General features: G+C 40.7%; 1 protein-coding gene across 2 annotated transcripts in view; it reads left to right on the top strand.

The window, feature by feature from the left end:
- Positions 1–16,360, top strand: part of exoc2 (exocyst complex component 2) — a 268,711-nt gene that overhangs the window by 128,511 nt on the left and 123,840 nt on the right. For both annotated transcript variants that reach the window (XM_078198474.1, XM_078198482.1), the window contains exons 8-10: positions 1,414–1,559; positions 1,654–1,735; positions 7,263–7,365. In XM_078198474.1, the coding sequence (XP_078054600.1) occupies positions 1,414–1,559; positions 1,654–1,735; positions 7,263–7,365 (331 nt within the window). The remainder of the gene's footprint in view (positions 1–1,413; positions 1,560–1,653; positions 1,736–7,262; positions 7,366–16,360) is intronic.

Here is a 16,360-nt window from a genome sequence, read left to right as displayed (position 1 = left end):
TTTTATTATTGAAATACGAGTACTGTATTTGACATATCTCTTTAACATTCTTACAAGTTGCTGGAAGGGAAATGAATCACGATAATGTACAGTAAATAAACAAGTACTTTTCCTTTAACTTGAGTAAATAAACGTGAATAAATGAGCTGGTTCCTTTAAAGTGGATAATATTGCAATTGGGATAAAATAAGAAAGCTAACTTTGCAGTGAAGTTGATTTTTTAAAAATTCCGTAATGGAGAAATAAATCCCGCTGAAATGCTTATGCTGATGCATAAAAATCTCGTACTCAATGTACACATTGGAACTAAATGTGAATGTGGGTATTTAGCAGACTACATTTAATTTCTGTAGGCCACCCAGGGAGCTGACTGCAGAAAATGGCATGCAAGCCACCCAGTGTGATCGATGTGCTTTTTTTTTCTATCTTGCTTAAAGTATAGTCACCAGACCAAATAATGCAATCCCTTTTTGGTAACATTAAACAACAACTCTATTTTAGACATTTTTTTTTTGTTTTTGCCAAATTTAAATGTTTGTTTTCTTGTTAAAAACTGAAAGGGAAGCAAAGTAGGCATTAATAATTGATGAAAGTTCTTCCACAAGACTGTTGGGGAAGAACGTTCAGAAGTATTTTGAAAGCAAATGCATGAACAATGACCAGCGTACTTTACAATTTATAAACTCCAGTTCTGATTGTTGTTTTCATATTTGAGGTGAAATATGTGCCTGTGCATATATAAAAATGTTAGTTAGCAGGCCAGTACACAGTGGTAAACTAAAATAAACTGTTTGAATAAGATAAAAATAATCCTTAAAGCGAGTTGAGCAAGAGTCCTTAACATTGAAACCTCCTCTCGTATAGGAAGCGAAACAGTTCCCAGCATGTGTTCATGATCTAGACAGTTACTGGTGTTTTTTTTCTACTAGCTTGCCTACTAACTGAATTCACCTTTTATTTTAGGATATTAAATGACGTTTGCTCCTTTATTTTGACAGTCTCATGTAAGAGTTATAATTTCACTTGCACTGAATGTTTAACATTGATGTGAAGCGGTTCACAATACTGAACTTCTGCAGTGGAGTTTAAGGGTAAAGCCTTACCTGCTGTGAAGTGGAACAGTGAGGCTTCCACGTCCAGCGAGTCTCACTTCAGCCATATTGTCAGATTTGGCCCTAATTCTGGTCCTGAGCTACATTTGCATTACAGCTGTTAACAGTGGTGTGCATTGAGGTTGAAGCAACGATGTAAATGCTAGCTAATAGCCCTTGATTTAAAATATGTTTGATTGAAACTATCAGTCTTTTGACAAGGCAGACTGCTGATTTGTATCAGTGTGTAGCACTTCTGAAGGCAGCGGCATTCTCGGTTGTAGTAATACATTTATATGACAAATCTTTTATTTCTTTCCAGGAGCAAGCAACACTGCAGACACACTGTTCCAAGAAGTCTTGGGACGCAAAGACAAAGCAGACTCCACAAGAAATGCCTTAAATGTTCTTCAACGTTTTAAATTTCTCTTCAATCTTCCTCTTAATATTGAAAGGAACATTCAAAAGGTAAATGATTATTAACGCTTTATATAAAAAAAATACTTAGGCTACTTTTGGTATTCTACAATTCTATGAGATACATCTCTCTTTTTCTTTTAAGGGCGATTATGATGTAGTTATAAATGACTATGAAAAGGCTAAGTCACTGTTTGGGAAAACCGAAGTTCGTGTGTTCCAAAAGGGTAAGCGAGGCAGTAATTCTTATTTGTAAGAAATAGATTCTATTTAGCAACAAACATGTTTGAAAATATAGTGAAAGTCTGGAATGTACTGTAACTTTTTACTGTTTACATATCATTTATTTGAGAACTTAGGACTTGGAGAAACTACATTAAACAGTGCTCCTGGCACAATTTCCAATTCAGATGTGATTCGCTGGCATTGCAACTAGATTAAGAGTTCATAATCAATGTTAATCTAATGAATATTAGGTGGGAATCTATACCTTGCAGTCATCTGAATTCTTGGATGACATCCATCACTTTGATTTGATCGACACACCATGTTACCTATTTTTCAAAATGATTGTAGTCTTTTATTTTGATCGGTCACATTAATAAAGAATAGTGATTTTATTTGGATAGCACCAGAAATCCTGCACTGGTTAAACTTTTTCGTTGACCTTGTCTGCAGCATTGGTCATCAAATCAACATTGCTGCAAAGCTCTTTACCCGTAACAAGTCTTCTGAAGGTCACTGTGTGGGTACGTTCATTCTTCACCATGGAACTCTTGAGCAAATCACTCGCGTTCCAAATTTGGAGGTTGTAATCATGTGGACATCTCAAAGGCATAATCTGATCACCTGGATACTTCGATATTGTGAAACCATTAAACAGTTTATTTTAAAATCTATTGCAAACTTCAAACCCACTATAATGAATGGACGGCAAAATCCAACTAATCTTTTTAGTCCATCCAACGCAGTCATTTCTAATTGTGCATTGGGATCGGGGTTTATGGGGAAAAGGCAGGAGAATGAGGATGAGAAAAATATCAGCCATGATTGAATGGCGGAGCAGACTCGATGGGCCGAATGGCCTAATTGTGCTCCTATGTCTTATGGTCTTATTATGCCCCTCAGTGCTCTTGTCTATTAGCAGCTACTTAGGCTTGTGAGAGAGGGTAGGAAAAAAAAATCCAAAGATGTTCAGAATTAGTTCAGGAGATCACAGGCTCTTTCACAGATCACAGTGCTTAATTACTAATCTGTTTCTAGTTTTCTTTCATACTCGAATTTTTCCCTCTTATTACTTTTTTGGTTATCCTTTGCTGGTTTCTAAAGTGTTCCCAATTTTCTGGCCTACCTCTAATCTTAACAACATTGTACATCTTTTCTTTCAATTTGACACCATCCTTAACTGTCTTAGTTAGCCACAAATTGTGCATTCTTCCCATAGAGCCATTCTTTCTCAATGGAATATATCTTTGAGAGATATGAAGTATCTCCTAATATTCACCCATGGCTGGAATTCCAGGTGGAACTGGTTATGATATATAAATCATTCTTTGTTTAAACAAATTGAAGTAGGAAAACCATTTAACTTGAATGACGAGTTTAGGATTAGTGGGCAGTACTTTCAGTTTAATGAGTGAGGTAAGACGATTGGATGTGTGAAACAGACTTCCTTGAGGAAGCCAGTTATTTCATGGCCAATTAACATCTTCAGGAGGAAGCTGGATAAGAAAAACAATTGATAATTATAAAGATATTAACAATCTTGTCTTTTTTTCTGGTGGTGAGGTAGGAGAAACATCTTGGTGCCCCTTAAGAGTGGCCCCTCATAGCAGTCACACTCGCTGTCCAAAATGGGTTCACCCTGTGGATGTAGAACAAAAACAATGAAATTATTAAATTCAAGGAGCGCACTCCTCAATTTCTCATACGATTTACTAACATTTATATAGTGTTGCAAGAGGTTCTTAAAGGAACTCTGATTTACATGTGCAAATGCTGGCTTAATTTTTTTTTTGTCATTCATGAGACATGGGCGTCGCTGGCTGGCCAGCATTTATTGCCTATCCCTAGTTGCCCTTGTTCAGCTGAGTGTCAACCACATTGCTGTGGCTCTGGAGTTACATGTAGGCCAGACCAGGTAGAGACGGCAGATTTCCTTCCCTTAAGGACATTAAAGTTTATTTATTAGTCACAGGTAGGCTTCCATTCACAATGCAATGAAGTTACTGTGAAAATCGCCACATTCTGGCACCTGTTCGGGTACACTGAGGGAGAATTTAACATGGCCAATTCATCTAACCTTTTGGACTGTGGGAGGAAACTGGAGCACCCGGAGGAAACCCACGCAGGCATGGGGAGAACGTGCAAACTCCACACAGGCAGTGATCCAAGCTGGGAATCGAACCTGGATCCCTCGCATTGTGAGGCAGCAGTGCTAACCACTGTGCCACCGTGCTGCCCCTTAGTGAACCAGTTGGGTTTTTCTGACAATGCACAATGGTTTCATGGTCAGCAGTAGGTTCTTAATTCCAGATTTTATTTTTTGAATTCAGACTCCACCAGCTGCCGTGGCGGGATTCGAACCCATGTCCCCAGAACATTAGCTGAGTTTCTGGATTAATAGTCTAGCGATAATACCACTAGGCCATCGCCTCCCCCATAAATAATGATGATATAGTGTATAACCATTGAAAAGTCAGTTGGTTTGTCTTCCTGATCCCGAGCTGGCATTTCTGAACTGCAGGAAATAAATTTATAAGTTTCCTTGGAGAGATTTTAAGATGCAGAAAGAGATTGAGAAAACGGTGTTTGCAGGAGTCTCCAAATAATTGCTCCTTTGTTATCGTCTTGGTAGAGACCACTGATATGTTCAGTTTTTTTTCCATTTGGGAATTTGAAAATCCAGGAATTTACTAAAATCATAGAATATGCATAATAACTGCTCCATCTTAAATGGTCAGTTACATTAAACATTTTAAAAGTACAATGAATACAGTTACTTTTAATCATAACTGAAATTCTTTAATCAAATTTCCTTCTGGGACCCGTTTGACTTGCACCCCCCCGTAACTCCAGTTCAATATTCACCAAAAATTGAAAGTTGAACCACTTGTTCTGAGGACTGTTTCATAGATTCAAATAAGGGTTGAGATTTTGTGGACTTTCCACTGGTTCTTGGCAAGGCTGCCCGTTCAAATCTTTTCCAACCATTCAGTTGTAGACCCCCTGTTTAACACCGGTATTGCTAGCATCTTAGGCATAGCCATGTCAGGCCAGAACTCTTCTGGTTCTATTATTCTTTAACTCTGGGGTCTTGCATGTAAATAAATTCTCGTTTCTCAACTTAGCCATCATAGAAGTTCAACTTGCATTAAGATCCTTCAGTTAACAAGAGTTTTAAACTCTTTTATCCAAACCTGGCTTGAGACCGCACCACATACATAATCTACTCACCCAGATAACTAATTTCTGGTTGATTCTTTGCTGTTCTATTGTTTATATCCCAGACAACCTGGTTATATGATCAGTTAGTGGAGGCTTTACCAGGACTCCTCTAGTTTCTGAAAGGTCTATCACCCCAACATAAAATATAGGTTTTCTCCCCAAAAAAACACATAGGCCATTATAATAGGAGACCTCCGTATCTCTTGATTTAAGATTGGTTCACCGCTACTGATCAAGCTAACTGCTAATGATTTATGAAACAAATTGGTCCTCAAAACTTTTATTACCGGTTGGTTCAATATTTATAAATTTAATATTGGCAGGAAACAATAATAAGCAATTCTGCCCTGAAAATAATATGGCTCAGTTAGCACATCATGGTCTATTTTGTGCATCATGGCTTACAGAGGCAAGATGTGTGTTTGTGCCCTCAGCTGTTTTGTGCAATTTCCCAACATTGCTTGAGCAGTTGAGAGGAAGTGTGGAATGAAACAAAAGAAAAATCATATATTTTTATTCATTCATGGGACATGGATGACGCTGGCTGGCCAGCATTTATTGCCCATCCCTAGTTGCCCTTAAGAAGGTGGTAGTGATCTGCCTTCTTGAATTGCTGCAGTCCACGTGCTGTGGGTTGACCCACATTGTCGTTAGGGAGGGAATTCCAGGATTTTGACCCAGCGACTATGAAGGAACGGCGATTTACTTCCAAGTCAGGATAGTGAGTGGCTAGGAGAGGAATTTACTGGTGGTGGTGTTCCCATGTATCTGCTGTCCTTGTCCTTCTAGGTGGAAGTGGTCGTGGGTTGGAAGGTGCTGTCTAAGGATCTTTGGTGATTTGCTGCAGTGCTGGTGGTGGAGGGAGTGAATGTTTGTGGATGGGGTGCCAATCAAGTGGGGCTGCTTTGTCCTGGATGGTGTCAAGCTTCTTGAGTGTTGTTGGAGCTGCACCCATCCAGGCAAGTGGGAAGTATTCCATCACACTCTTAACTTGTGCCTTGCAGATGGTGGCCTGGCTTTGGGGAGTCTGGAGGGAGTTACTCGCCGCAGTATTCCTAGCCTCTGACCTCCTCTATGATAAATAACAAAAGTCATTTTCTCAATTTCTTGTGAAAGATTACAGCACCTCATTAGAAGAGGCCTGACACATTGTGGATGAGCTTTTTGGTTTTTCACAGGTAGTCATTGTTTCATTAATAGCCATTGCACTACTTGTCTATACCAGAGTTTGCCATGAAAATATTAATTTATTGGTATAAGTTCCTGAATATTTGACTTGGATGTTTCTAATTTGATTTGGATGTTTTTGATCAGTTCATCCTGTCAGTTGCTAAGACTCTGACTAATGCAATTCTATACTTGGAAAATAAGACAAGTCTGTCAAACGTTTGTAGAAATTCAGAACTGTTGTTTGAGTTTGAAATGTAAATTAAACTTGGACATTGAGCATAGGGCTGGTGGACACAATACATTTCCTTAGCTGTGAGCACCAGGACATTTGTGGATGTGTGGAAGAGGAGCCCACAGATAAGTTTTCATAGAATCATAGAACCTCTACAGTGCAGGGAGCCACCATTCGGCCTATCGAGTCTGCAACGACTCTCCGACAGAGCATCTTACTCAGGCCCACCCTCACTATCCCCTAACCCCATGCATTGACCTCACTAATCCCCCTAACTTATACATCTTGGGATACAGAGGGGCAATTTAGCATGGACAACCCACCTAACCTGCACATCTTTGGAATGTGGGAGGAAACCGGAGCACCTGGAGGAAACCCACGTAGACACAGGGAGAACGTGCAAACTCCACATGACTGTCAAGGCTGGAATCTAACCCTGGTCCCTGGCGCTGTGAGGCAGCAGTGCTAAGCACTGATGTTGTGTTTTAACTGATGATTTGCTCTATTTAAAAAGACTAATGATAGTTTAGGACAAATTAGGCTTTTTTATAATGTAAAGTAATATGAAGTATTTTTACAAGAATGGATTAAGATATTTGTATAATAAATTCATGTATATAAAGTTGTATTTTGCATGTTAACCAAAATGTTAATACAGTGACTAGGTAATGTATTTTTTGTTCTTGGGATGTGGACAACACTGGAAAGGCTGTATTTATTATTCATCTTTAACCAAGTTTAAATTGACAATGAGCCACCTTCTTGAACATTTGCAATCTTTGGGGTAATGGTACTCCAGTAATGCTGTTGCACAAAATTGATTTCAGTTCTGCTTTGCTAGTTTATTGCTTGGCTTATTGATAGTAACCTTTTAAAAAATATTACCCTTTTCTTCCCTGTACCAGTTTATGCTGAAGTAGAAACACGTATTGATGCACTGAGGAAATTGCTGATGAACAAATTACTCGAGATGCCATCAACTTTACATGACCAGAAAAGATATATAAGGTCAGTGAAATGCTTCATGAACAAACAATGGTCCATTGTAATAGGTCGATGCCATCGTTCTTCTTCAATTCTGCTTCCGAAAATCTGTTCACTCTTTAAGTGATAGATATTAAAACTTATATTTCAATGCAATAATAACATGTATTAATATAGCACCCCTAACACAATAACATGTCCCAGATACTTCACAGGAGCGTTATCAACCAGAAGTTTATACTGAGCAATGTATGGAGGTATTATAGCAAATGACTGTTAACGAGAGATACTTTCCTTCCTAAGGATCCTCCATAAAATAAGGTAGAATCATAAAATCCCTACATTCAGAAGGAGGCCATTCAGCCCATCAAACCTGCATAGACAATAATCCCACCCAGGCCCCATCCCCGTAACCTCATGTATTTACCCTGCCAGTCCCCTTGACACTAATGGGCAATTTAGCATAGGCAATCAACCTAGTCCGCACATCTTTGGAGTGTGGGAGGAAACCGGAGCACCCGGAGGAAACCCATGGAGACATGGGAGAATGTGCAAACTCCACACAGTCACCCAAGGCCGGAATTGAACCCGGGTCCCTGGCACTATGAGGCAGCAGTGCTAACCATTGTGCCACTGTGATGGGCAAAGCGATTTAGGAAGGGAATTCCAGAGATTTGGGCTGCTTATCAATTCAAGCCTGAATGCTATTCAGGTCTTGCTGCAAGCAGGCAGAGACTGCTTCAGAATCTGAGCAGTTGTACTGAACGCTTTACAATTGTCGGCAAAGATCCCCACTTCTGACCTGATAATGGAGGAAAGGTCATGAATGAAACAATTGAAGGTGGTTGGGATTAGGACACTAGTGTGGGAACTCCGACTGAGATGATTGGCTCCAACAGCCATGACCACCTTCCTTTATGCTAGTCATGAGTGCCTCCAGTGGATAATTTTCCCTCTTATTTCCATCGTCCTTAATTTTGCCAGGGCTTCTTGATGCCAACTTGGTCAAAAGCTGCTTGATGTCAAGGGGAGTCACATTCATCTCATTTTAGGATTTAAATCTTTTTTTCTATGTTTTGACCACAGCTGTGTTGTACACTGCAGCTGAGAGGCCCTGGTGTCTGCAACTGTTGTTGTGTAACTTGAGATTTTATTATGGGTGAGGGAAAAAAAAGAGACATTTGCTAGTAGATTAAATGTTTAAAATCCATTTCAAACATGGATGGAGGGTATTGTTCTTTGCCTGGCAATGGACAGCATTATCACTTATGCAAAGTAAAAATGTATGCATTACTTTATAGGTTCACAAATCCAGTTCTGGTATCAGACAGTCCTTAAAAGAACATTTGTACTAATATTACGATTAATTTCAGCTTAATATTCAAAATGTTTGGTAGGTCTATGAGTAGCAATGCTAAAACAACAGCAATCTTACCCGCATACGTTGAGTGCGTTTATGTCAACATTCTGCTGATATCTACTGAAAAGTGAAGCCTCAATCCCTTCTTTGAACATTAAAATAAATACATCCCATGTATGCTAACGTTGACATAAACTCTGGTATGCTTAGTTCAATAATTATTTTTACCTCCTCAGCAGTATTAGAGGCTTTCTTTTAATACCGCTTGCATTGATGGGGCCATATGTTCACATATATAAGAATGTAAAATGACGAATATGAACTGCCTCCTTGAAATAATTCCTGTTTCCTTTCGTCCCCCGCTCCCCCCCCCCCCCCCCCCCCCCCCCCGGCCTTAAATTACCTTGTTCAATCCTGGCAGCTTTACTCGTACAAAAATCACCCAGACAAGCAACATTTTGTCTATTATGTCATAAGAATGCATTTTAAAATATACTTCACCTGCATAAATAAAAACTATTGATTCAGACAATCTACTTCCTCAAATGCTTCAGAATTCAGAACCATGCACAGAAATTGAATTTTAGGGCCAATATTGCAAGATTAAGATGAAAGCAATCAAACCAATATTCCAAGAAAACAGAATCCTATTACTGTGAGTAGAAATTTCTCCTTACATGATGTTCACTTCTGGATTTTGACGAAGACATTTTGTTGATTGTGACAAAGACTGCAGTCTTTATGAGGAGGGACCACAGTGATGGGACTGACCCCTGGCTGGTCAGTGTGGATGTGGAGATGCCGGCGTTGGACTGGGGTAAACACAGTAAGAAGTTTAATAACACCAGGTTAAAGTCCAACAGCTGTTGGACTTTAACCTGGTGTTGTTAAACTTCTTACTGGTCAATGTGGTACAGGGATTGAAACCTGATTGCAGGATATGTGGCAAATTTGGGTGTCGATTTTGGAGGTGACAACACGTCCAAGGACTCTGCAGAGAAAAGGGCTTGGAGATGGGCCGTAGTTTGCAGAGACATGAGGTAAAGCGTGGGCTTTTTCAAGGAGCGGGTAATGATTCCAGTTTTGAACAGTAGTGGAGAGGAAACTGTAGGGCGACACGGTGACACAGTGAGGTTAGCATTGCCGCCTCACAGCGCCAAGGACCCGGGTTCGATTCCTGGCTTGGGTCACTGTCTGTGCGGAGTCTGCACATTCTCCCCGTGTCTGCGTGGGTTTCCTCCGGGTGCTCTGGTTTCCTCCCACAGTCTGAAAGACGTGCAGGTTAGGTGCATTGGCCATGCTAAATTCTCCCTCGGTGTACCTGAACAGGCGCCGGAGTGCAGCGACTAGGGGATTTTCACAGTGACTTCATTGCAGCGTTAATGTAAGCCTACTTGTGACACTAATAAATAAACTTTTAAAAAACTATTTACAATGTCAGCTAATGTGAAAGAAAGCAGTGAATGTCAATTTGGTGGGACTGGCACTAAGCGAGGATGGGGAGGGTCTTGTGGATGAGGCGAGCTTGGAAATAACATTTGGCAAGATGTTGGAGAAACTGGAGAGTGAAGTGTTTTTGGGGCTTGATCTGCGTGATTGTGGATATGAGGGAGAAAATTAATTAATGGCAAAGGAAAGCGAAGGAATTAACAGAAGCAGCTGAGCAGATCGTCTCAGTTTTAGGGACCAAGTCCATCAGCAGAGTTTCCTTGTTGGAGGGGAAGAATTTAAAAGGGTGGTTGATGGCAAAGAAAAGAAGACAAGGGGGTTATCTTTGTTTTTCAAGCAGACCCTGGAGCAGTCGTGGTAATTTGATGTCTGTTACTAAAGTAAGAAAAGAAAGACTTGCATTCAACTAGCATTTTTCACAACCATCAAACATCTCAAAATGCACATGAAATAATCCATCCAGATCTGGTAACAGATGACTAAGCTAGCTGTATGTCAAATACATTTGCATCTGTGCCTTTTGGGCTTGAGAGAATGAAGATGGTGGCCATACTTAGTGGAATGACCAGGATTGAAGAGAGTAAAAAGTGAATGTTTCAGGCATGACCAGTTCTGACGAAGGATTATCAGCCTGGAATGTTAATTTTGTTTCTCCCCATAGATCTATCCTGATCTGCTGAACATTTCCAGCAATTTTTTTAAATTTCCAGCATCTGCAGTACTTTGCTTTTGTAAGAGAGTAACGTTTTGCAGAGGACTATGGCATGAAAGGTGAAATGAAGCACTGTAGGAGTTTTGCAGAGTAGTGTCCAAGGCCCTACCAGCTTCAGCTACTTCACCCACGATCTTCCTTCCATCATAAGGTCAAAAGTGGGGATGTACGCTGATGATTGCACAATGTTCAGCACCATTCGCGACGACTCAGATCCTGAAGCAGTCCGTCCAAATGCCACAAGACTCGGACAATATCCAGCATACAAGTCGGAAGTAACATTCGCGCCATACAAGTGCCAGGCTATGATTGTCTCCAAAAAGAGTGAATCTAACCATTGCCCCATGACATTCAATGGCATTACCATCACTGAATTCCCCACCATCAATATCCTGGCCATTATCATTGACCAGAAGCTTAACCCGACTAGCCAAATAAATAGTGACCAGAAGAGCAAGTCAGGCTAAGAATCCTGCAATCAGTAACTTGCGTCTTAACTCCCCAAAGCCTTTCCACCATCTACAAGGCACAAGTCTGGAATACTGTCATCTTGCCTGGATGAGTGCAGCTCCAAAAACACTCAAGGAAAATGACACCATCCAGGACAAAGTAGTCTGCTTGATTGGCACCTCGTACACAAACATTCACTCCCTCCAGACCGACACACAGTAGCAGTAGTTTGTATCATATACAAGATGAACTGCAGGAACTCGCCAAGGTTCCTTAGATAGCAACTTCCAAACCTATGACCACGACCATCTAGAAGGACAAGGGTAGCAGACACATGGGAACACCACTACCTAGAAGTTCCTCTCCAAGTTACTCACTGTTCTGACTTGGAAATATCACTGTTGATGAGTCAAAATCCTGGATCTCCCTCCCGAACAGCACTGTGGTGTATCTGCACCACATCGACTGCACTAGTTCAAGAAAACGGCTCATCAGCCACCTTCCCAATTAAGGATGGGCAATAAATGATGGTCTAGTCAACCGCCCCCATATCCCTTGAATTAATTGAAGAGAAAACATAACCAGTACTGCACCTAACTAATTAATAATGAAACCAAGCAAATAAAAACATGATATGAAAAAAGAAAGTGTTGGAAATATTCAGCAGGTCAAACAACAGTGGAGAAGGAAACAGTATTAAACTTTCTGTTGGATGGTCATCGATCTGAAACATTAACTCCGTTTCTCCCTCAACCGATGTGCTTGACTTCCTGAGCGTTTCTAGCATTTCCTGTTTTTGTTTCAGATTTTCAGGATCAGCAGAATTTTGCTTTTGAAATAAAAGACATGCGTACTTATCACAATAACAAATTGGATCTACACAATGCCTATTAATATCAAAATTGTCCCAATGTGCTTTACAGAGGAATAGGAACAGCAGAGGACATTGAGCTCTGTGGGAGTTTGAGAGGTCGCTGAATGCTAGGTTGTAAAGATGCGTTTGGACAAGGCCTTTAATGAAAGGAGCACAAGGGACTAAAGAGGTGAAGGCAATTATTAAGAGTTCAAGAATAGGGTTGAGGTGACTTGAGGTGTGATGAAGGGTTGGAAAGTTCACAGGAAGCCAGTGTTGGAGAATCAAATTTGCAAGGGCGGGGTGGCGTAGGGGTGCTGGAAGTAATGCTGGATGGAGGACTGATTTCAAGGCAAGATTTAAAGTTTGATGTGTTGGGATTCAAGAATGACAGAAGGCAAACATTGGAGTAACCATGTCTGGAAGAGGAAAGAATGCTTGAGGTACGAGTGGACAGGCAATGTGGAAGTAAGTGGTCTTGGGTTAGAGAGGATGTGAAGTTTAGTTTAGGGTTGAACATGATGCTGAGATTATGCAATTCTTTATTCAACCTGACTGAGTCATCAGAGAGGGATATGGCAAGGGTGAAGATTTAGCCAGATTTACAGGTTAAATAGGCAATCCAACATTCTTGATGTGTTTGTAGGTGGAGAGAACTTTGGATGGGTGGAACAAGGTACTATTAGCATAAATATGAGAATTTAAGATTGGCTTTGCATTATTTAGATCAATCAGTGCTTTCTTCAGTTACTTTTCATCACGGAAGCTACTTGGATGACTTGACTGTTAATGCTTTAAAAGTGTATCTCATTAGCTTGCCCTAAACTTTTAGCTGGTCAGAAGTGGCATTCACAGAATGGAAGGTTGGAGCAATGCCAATTGAATGTACAATCTTTTGAGAAACAAACTGCACATTAAGAAGCATTTTCAAGAGTTAATTCATTTAACATTTCCAGAGGTATTATTCTTGTATAAAACTGCACTCGAATATATTCAGGTGGTTTTGGAGATAGAAAAGGAGCATTGTCTGTGTCTGCCAGGAGAATTTGCAAAGTAAATATTTTACTTTCAAATGTTCATTTATTTTTTTAAAAAGGGTATGAAATTCCTCGGCCATGTAGTGGCTGTGGCTGACGGAGCAGGCAGGTGACCCAGACTCCAATCTGTTTCTGAATTGGTTGCAAGCAGACACGCACATGTTCTCGTAGATCACTTGCTTTCCGATTTCCCCTTCTTACCTTTTCATTTTCAGGAGTTAATTCAGAGGAGGGATAAAAATAGAAATGGGGAGACAAGAAGACATTTTGGAGTGAGGCAAACTAGAGGAAAGTGGAACACTAGGTGATGAAGAACTTGATCTTCTTTTCTGTTACATGTTTATTATTTCAGGGGATCAGGAAGAGTAGCTTGGCAATTCACTTCTTTTCTTTCTCTGCTTTCCTAAAACTAGGAAGTTTCATATCTATTACCTCTTTACTGTCACTTCTGAATCTATGACTATAACTCTATCTGATTATCTTCCGAACATCCAAGTCGGGGCTGAATCAGAATCTTTGCAATTCAACAATGGCAAGACTGAAAGCAAGGTAGCTCAACAGCTATCAGAAGCAGGGATTAATTTAAATTTCATTTTCGCACAGGGATCGTTGGGCATCGCTGGCTAGGCCAGCATTTATATTACCCTTTGCTAATTACCCTTGGAAAGTGGTGATGAGCTGCTGCCTTGAACTGCTGCAGTCCATGTGGTGTAGGTACACCCACAATGCTGTTTGAGAGCGAGTTCCAGGCTTTTGATCTTTCTAAGCGGTCGAGGCTTTCGAAGGAGTCTTGATGATTTGCTGCAGTGCATCTTGTAGAAGGTACACACTGCTGTTACTGTGTATCAGTGTGAAGGGAAGGGAATGGAGTTGGAGATGGTTTATGGGATGCCAATCAGGTGAGCTGCTTTGTCCTGGATGGTGTCGCGCTTCTTAAGTATTGATAAAGCTGTACTCATCCAGGCAAGTGGAGAGTATTCTGTCGCACTCTTAACTTGTGCTTTCCAGCCGGTGGGCAGGCTTTGGGGAGTCAGGAGGTGTGTATTTCATTGCAGAATTCCCAGCCTCTGACCTTTTCTTGTAGACGCAGTATTGATGTAGCTGTTCCAGTTTCTGGCCAGTGATAACCCCTGAGATATTGATCATGGGGGATTCAGTGATGATAATGCCATTGAATGTCAAAGGTAGATGGTTGGCTTCTCTCTTGTTGGAGATGGTCATTGCCGGGCACTTGTGTGGTACAAATCTTAGTTGTCGCTTGCCAGCCCAAGCCTAGATTTTGTCCAGATCTTAGACATGGATTGCTTCAGCATCTGAGAGATCGCAAGTGGTGCTGAATATTGCGCAATCATCTGTGAACATTCCCACTTTTGCCATTATGATGGAGGGAAGGTCATAGATGAAGCAGCTGGTTGAGCTTTGGACACTACCCTGACTGACTCCTGCAATGATGCCTTGAGACTAGATAATTGACCTTCATCAACCACAACTGTCTTCCTTTGTGCTAGGTGTTACTCCAACCAATGGAGAGTTTTTCCCTTATAAAAATGGAAACACTTCTAACTGCTGGCAGGTTGTTCAATTCAATAACTTCCTGTTCAAGTTTGAACTTTCTGTTCCTTCCAATCTTTTACTCGTTTTTGTTATTCTTCTAAAATACTTGCTTAGGTTTCAGTTTTAAATCTTGTAGAATATGAGTGCACTGTCAAGGGCTGCATTTATTGTCCATTCCTAATTGGTCTTGAGAAGGTGGTGTACTGCCTTCTTGAGCCTCTGCTGATCCATGTGCTGTAAGGAGTTCCTGGATTTTGACACAGCAACAATGAAGGAATGGCAATATGTCTTCAAGTTAGGGTGGTGCGTGACTTTGAGGGGATCTTGCAAGTCTTCCCACGTGGCTGTATCCTTGTTCTTCTAGGTGGTCGAAATAGTGTGCTACATGATAGCACTGTGAAAGACACCCATCACTTGGCTGCTGATTGAGAGTAGACTCATGGGAGCAGTAATTGGCCAGATTGGATTGGTCCTGCTTATTGTGGACAGGACATAACTGGGCAATTTTCCACATTGTTGGGTAGATGCCAATGTTATAACTGTAATGGTTAAGGAGCAATACATTTTTCCTGAAATATACCGAGGCACTGACTGACATGCTGTTTACTTCAGCATTTTCTGTTACTTATTTGTTTTTCTTGTGGTTGTTCATTGGCTCAAATCCAGGTTTATTGACTAGCACAGAGCCTGTAAAAAGCCCTGAAGGAGCTCATTTGTCTCATTGTAATGGTTGTGGCTCTTTAAGTTATCCAGTTAGTTGCACAGCCCTGCTGTTACTATGTCGCTCTGCAACCCTTTTCAAGTATGTGTGTACTTCCCTTTTTGAAAGTTTAAAGATTTGAATCTCCTTCCACCACTCTTTCAGGCAGTGAATTCCAGATCGTCACAATTTGTTGCGTGAAAAAAAACCCCCTCCTAGATTTTTTTTTACCTGTTATCTAAACTAATTAAAATTCTCAAAGTGACAAGCTGGTTTATTAGTCCAGGCTTCTGAATTTACTTGTTCAGCAATGTAATGGCCACAACACCGTATCAATAAGAGGGAGAGAGAAAAATATACACACATGTACCCACAAGGTTGCAGCAGGAAACTCTAATAGAACACTGAGATCCTTGTACTTCCAAATGCTGGATTGACTTTATAATTCTTCAAGGGGTAGGAAGTGGTTAGTATAAAATCAGATATATTCAATTCCTTTTGAAAGTTGTTGTTGAATTGCTTTTGGAATTGGAAACTCAGCTAAAAATCAGATAGGACACCAAAATGTGAGCAACCTTGTTCTGCCCGAAAACAGTAGCTGGGAGCAATGTAAACACATTTCCACCATCCACCCATGCGTGAGAGTCTAAAGCAGTTTCGTATGATGTCTTGGTCAAGCCAGATAATGTTATGGATAATTAAAATAAATGACTTAAAAGTGAATAATAGTGATGGTGGGAAGAGAACTGGATTTTAAAAATACATTTACGGGATGTGGGCATCGCTGACTAGGTCAGCATTTTTTGCCCATCCCTAGTTGGGAAGGTGGTGGTGAGCTGCCTTCTTGAACCGCTGCACCCCCTGAAGTGTTGGTACACCCGCAGTTCTGTTAGGGATGGAACTC

This window comes from Mustelus asterias, chromosome 2, assembly GCF_964213995.1.
Source record: "Mustelus asterias chromosome 2, sMusAst1.hap1.1, whole genome shotgun sequence".
NCBI lineage: Eukaryota > Metazoa > Chordata > Chondrichthyes > Carcharhiniformes > Triakidae > Mustelus > Mustelus asterias.
This window is presented reverse-complemented; position numbering and strand designations above follow the sequence as displayed.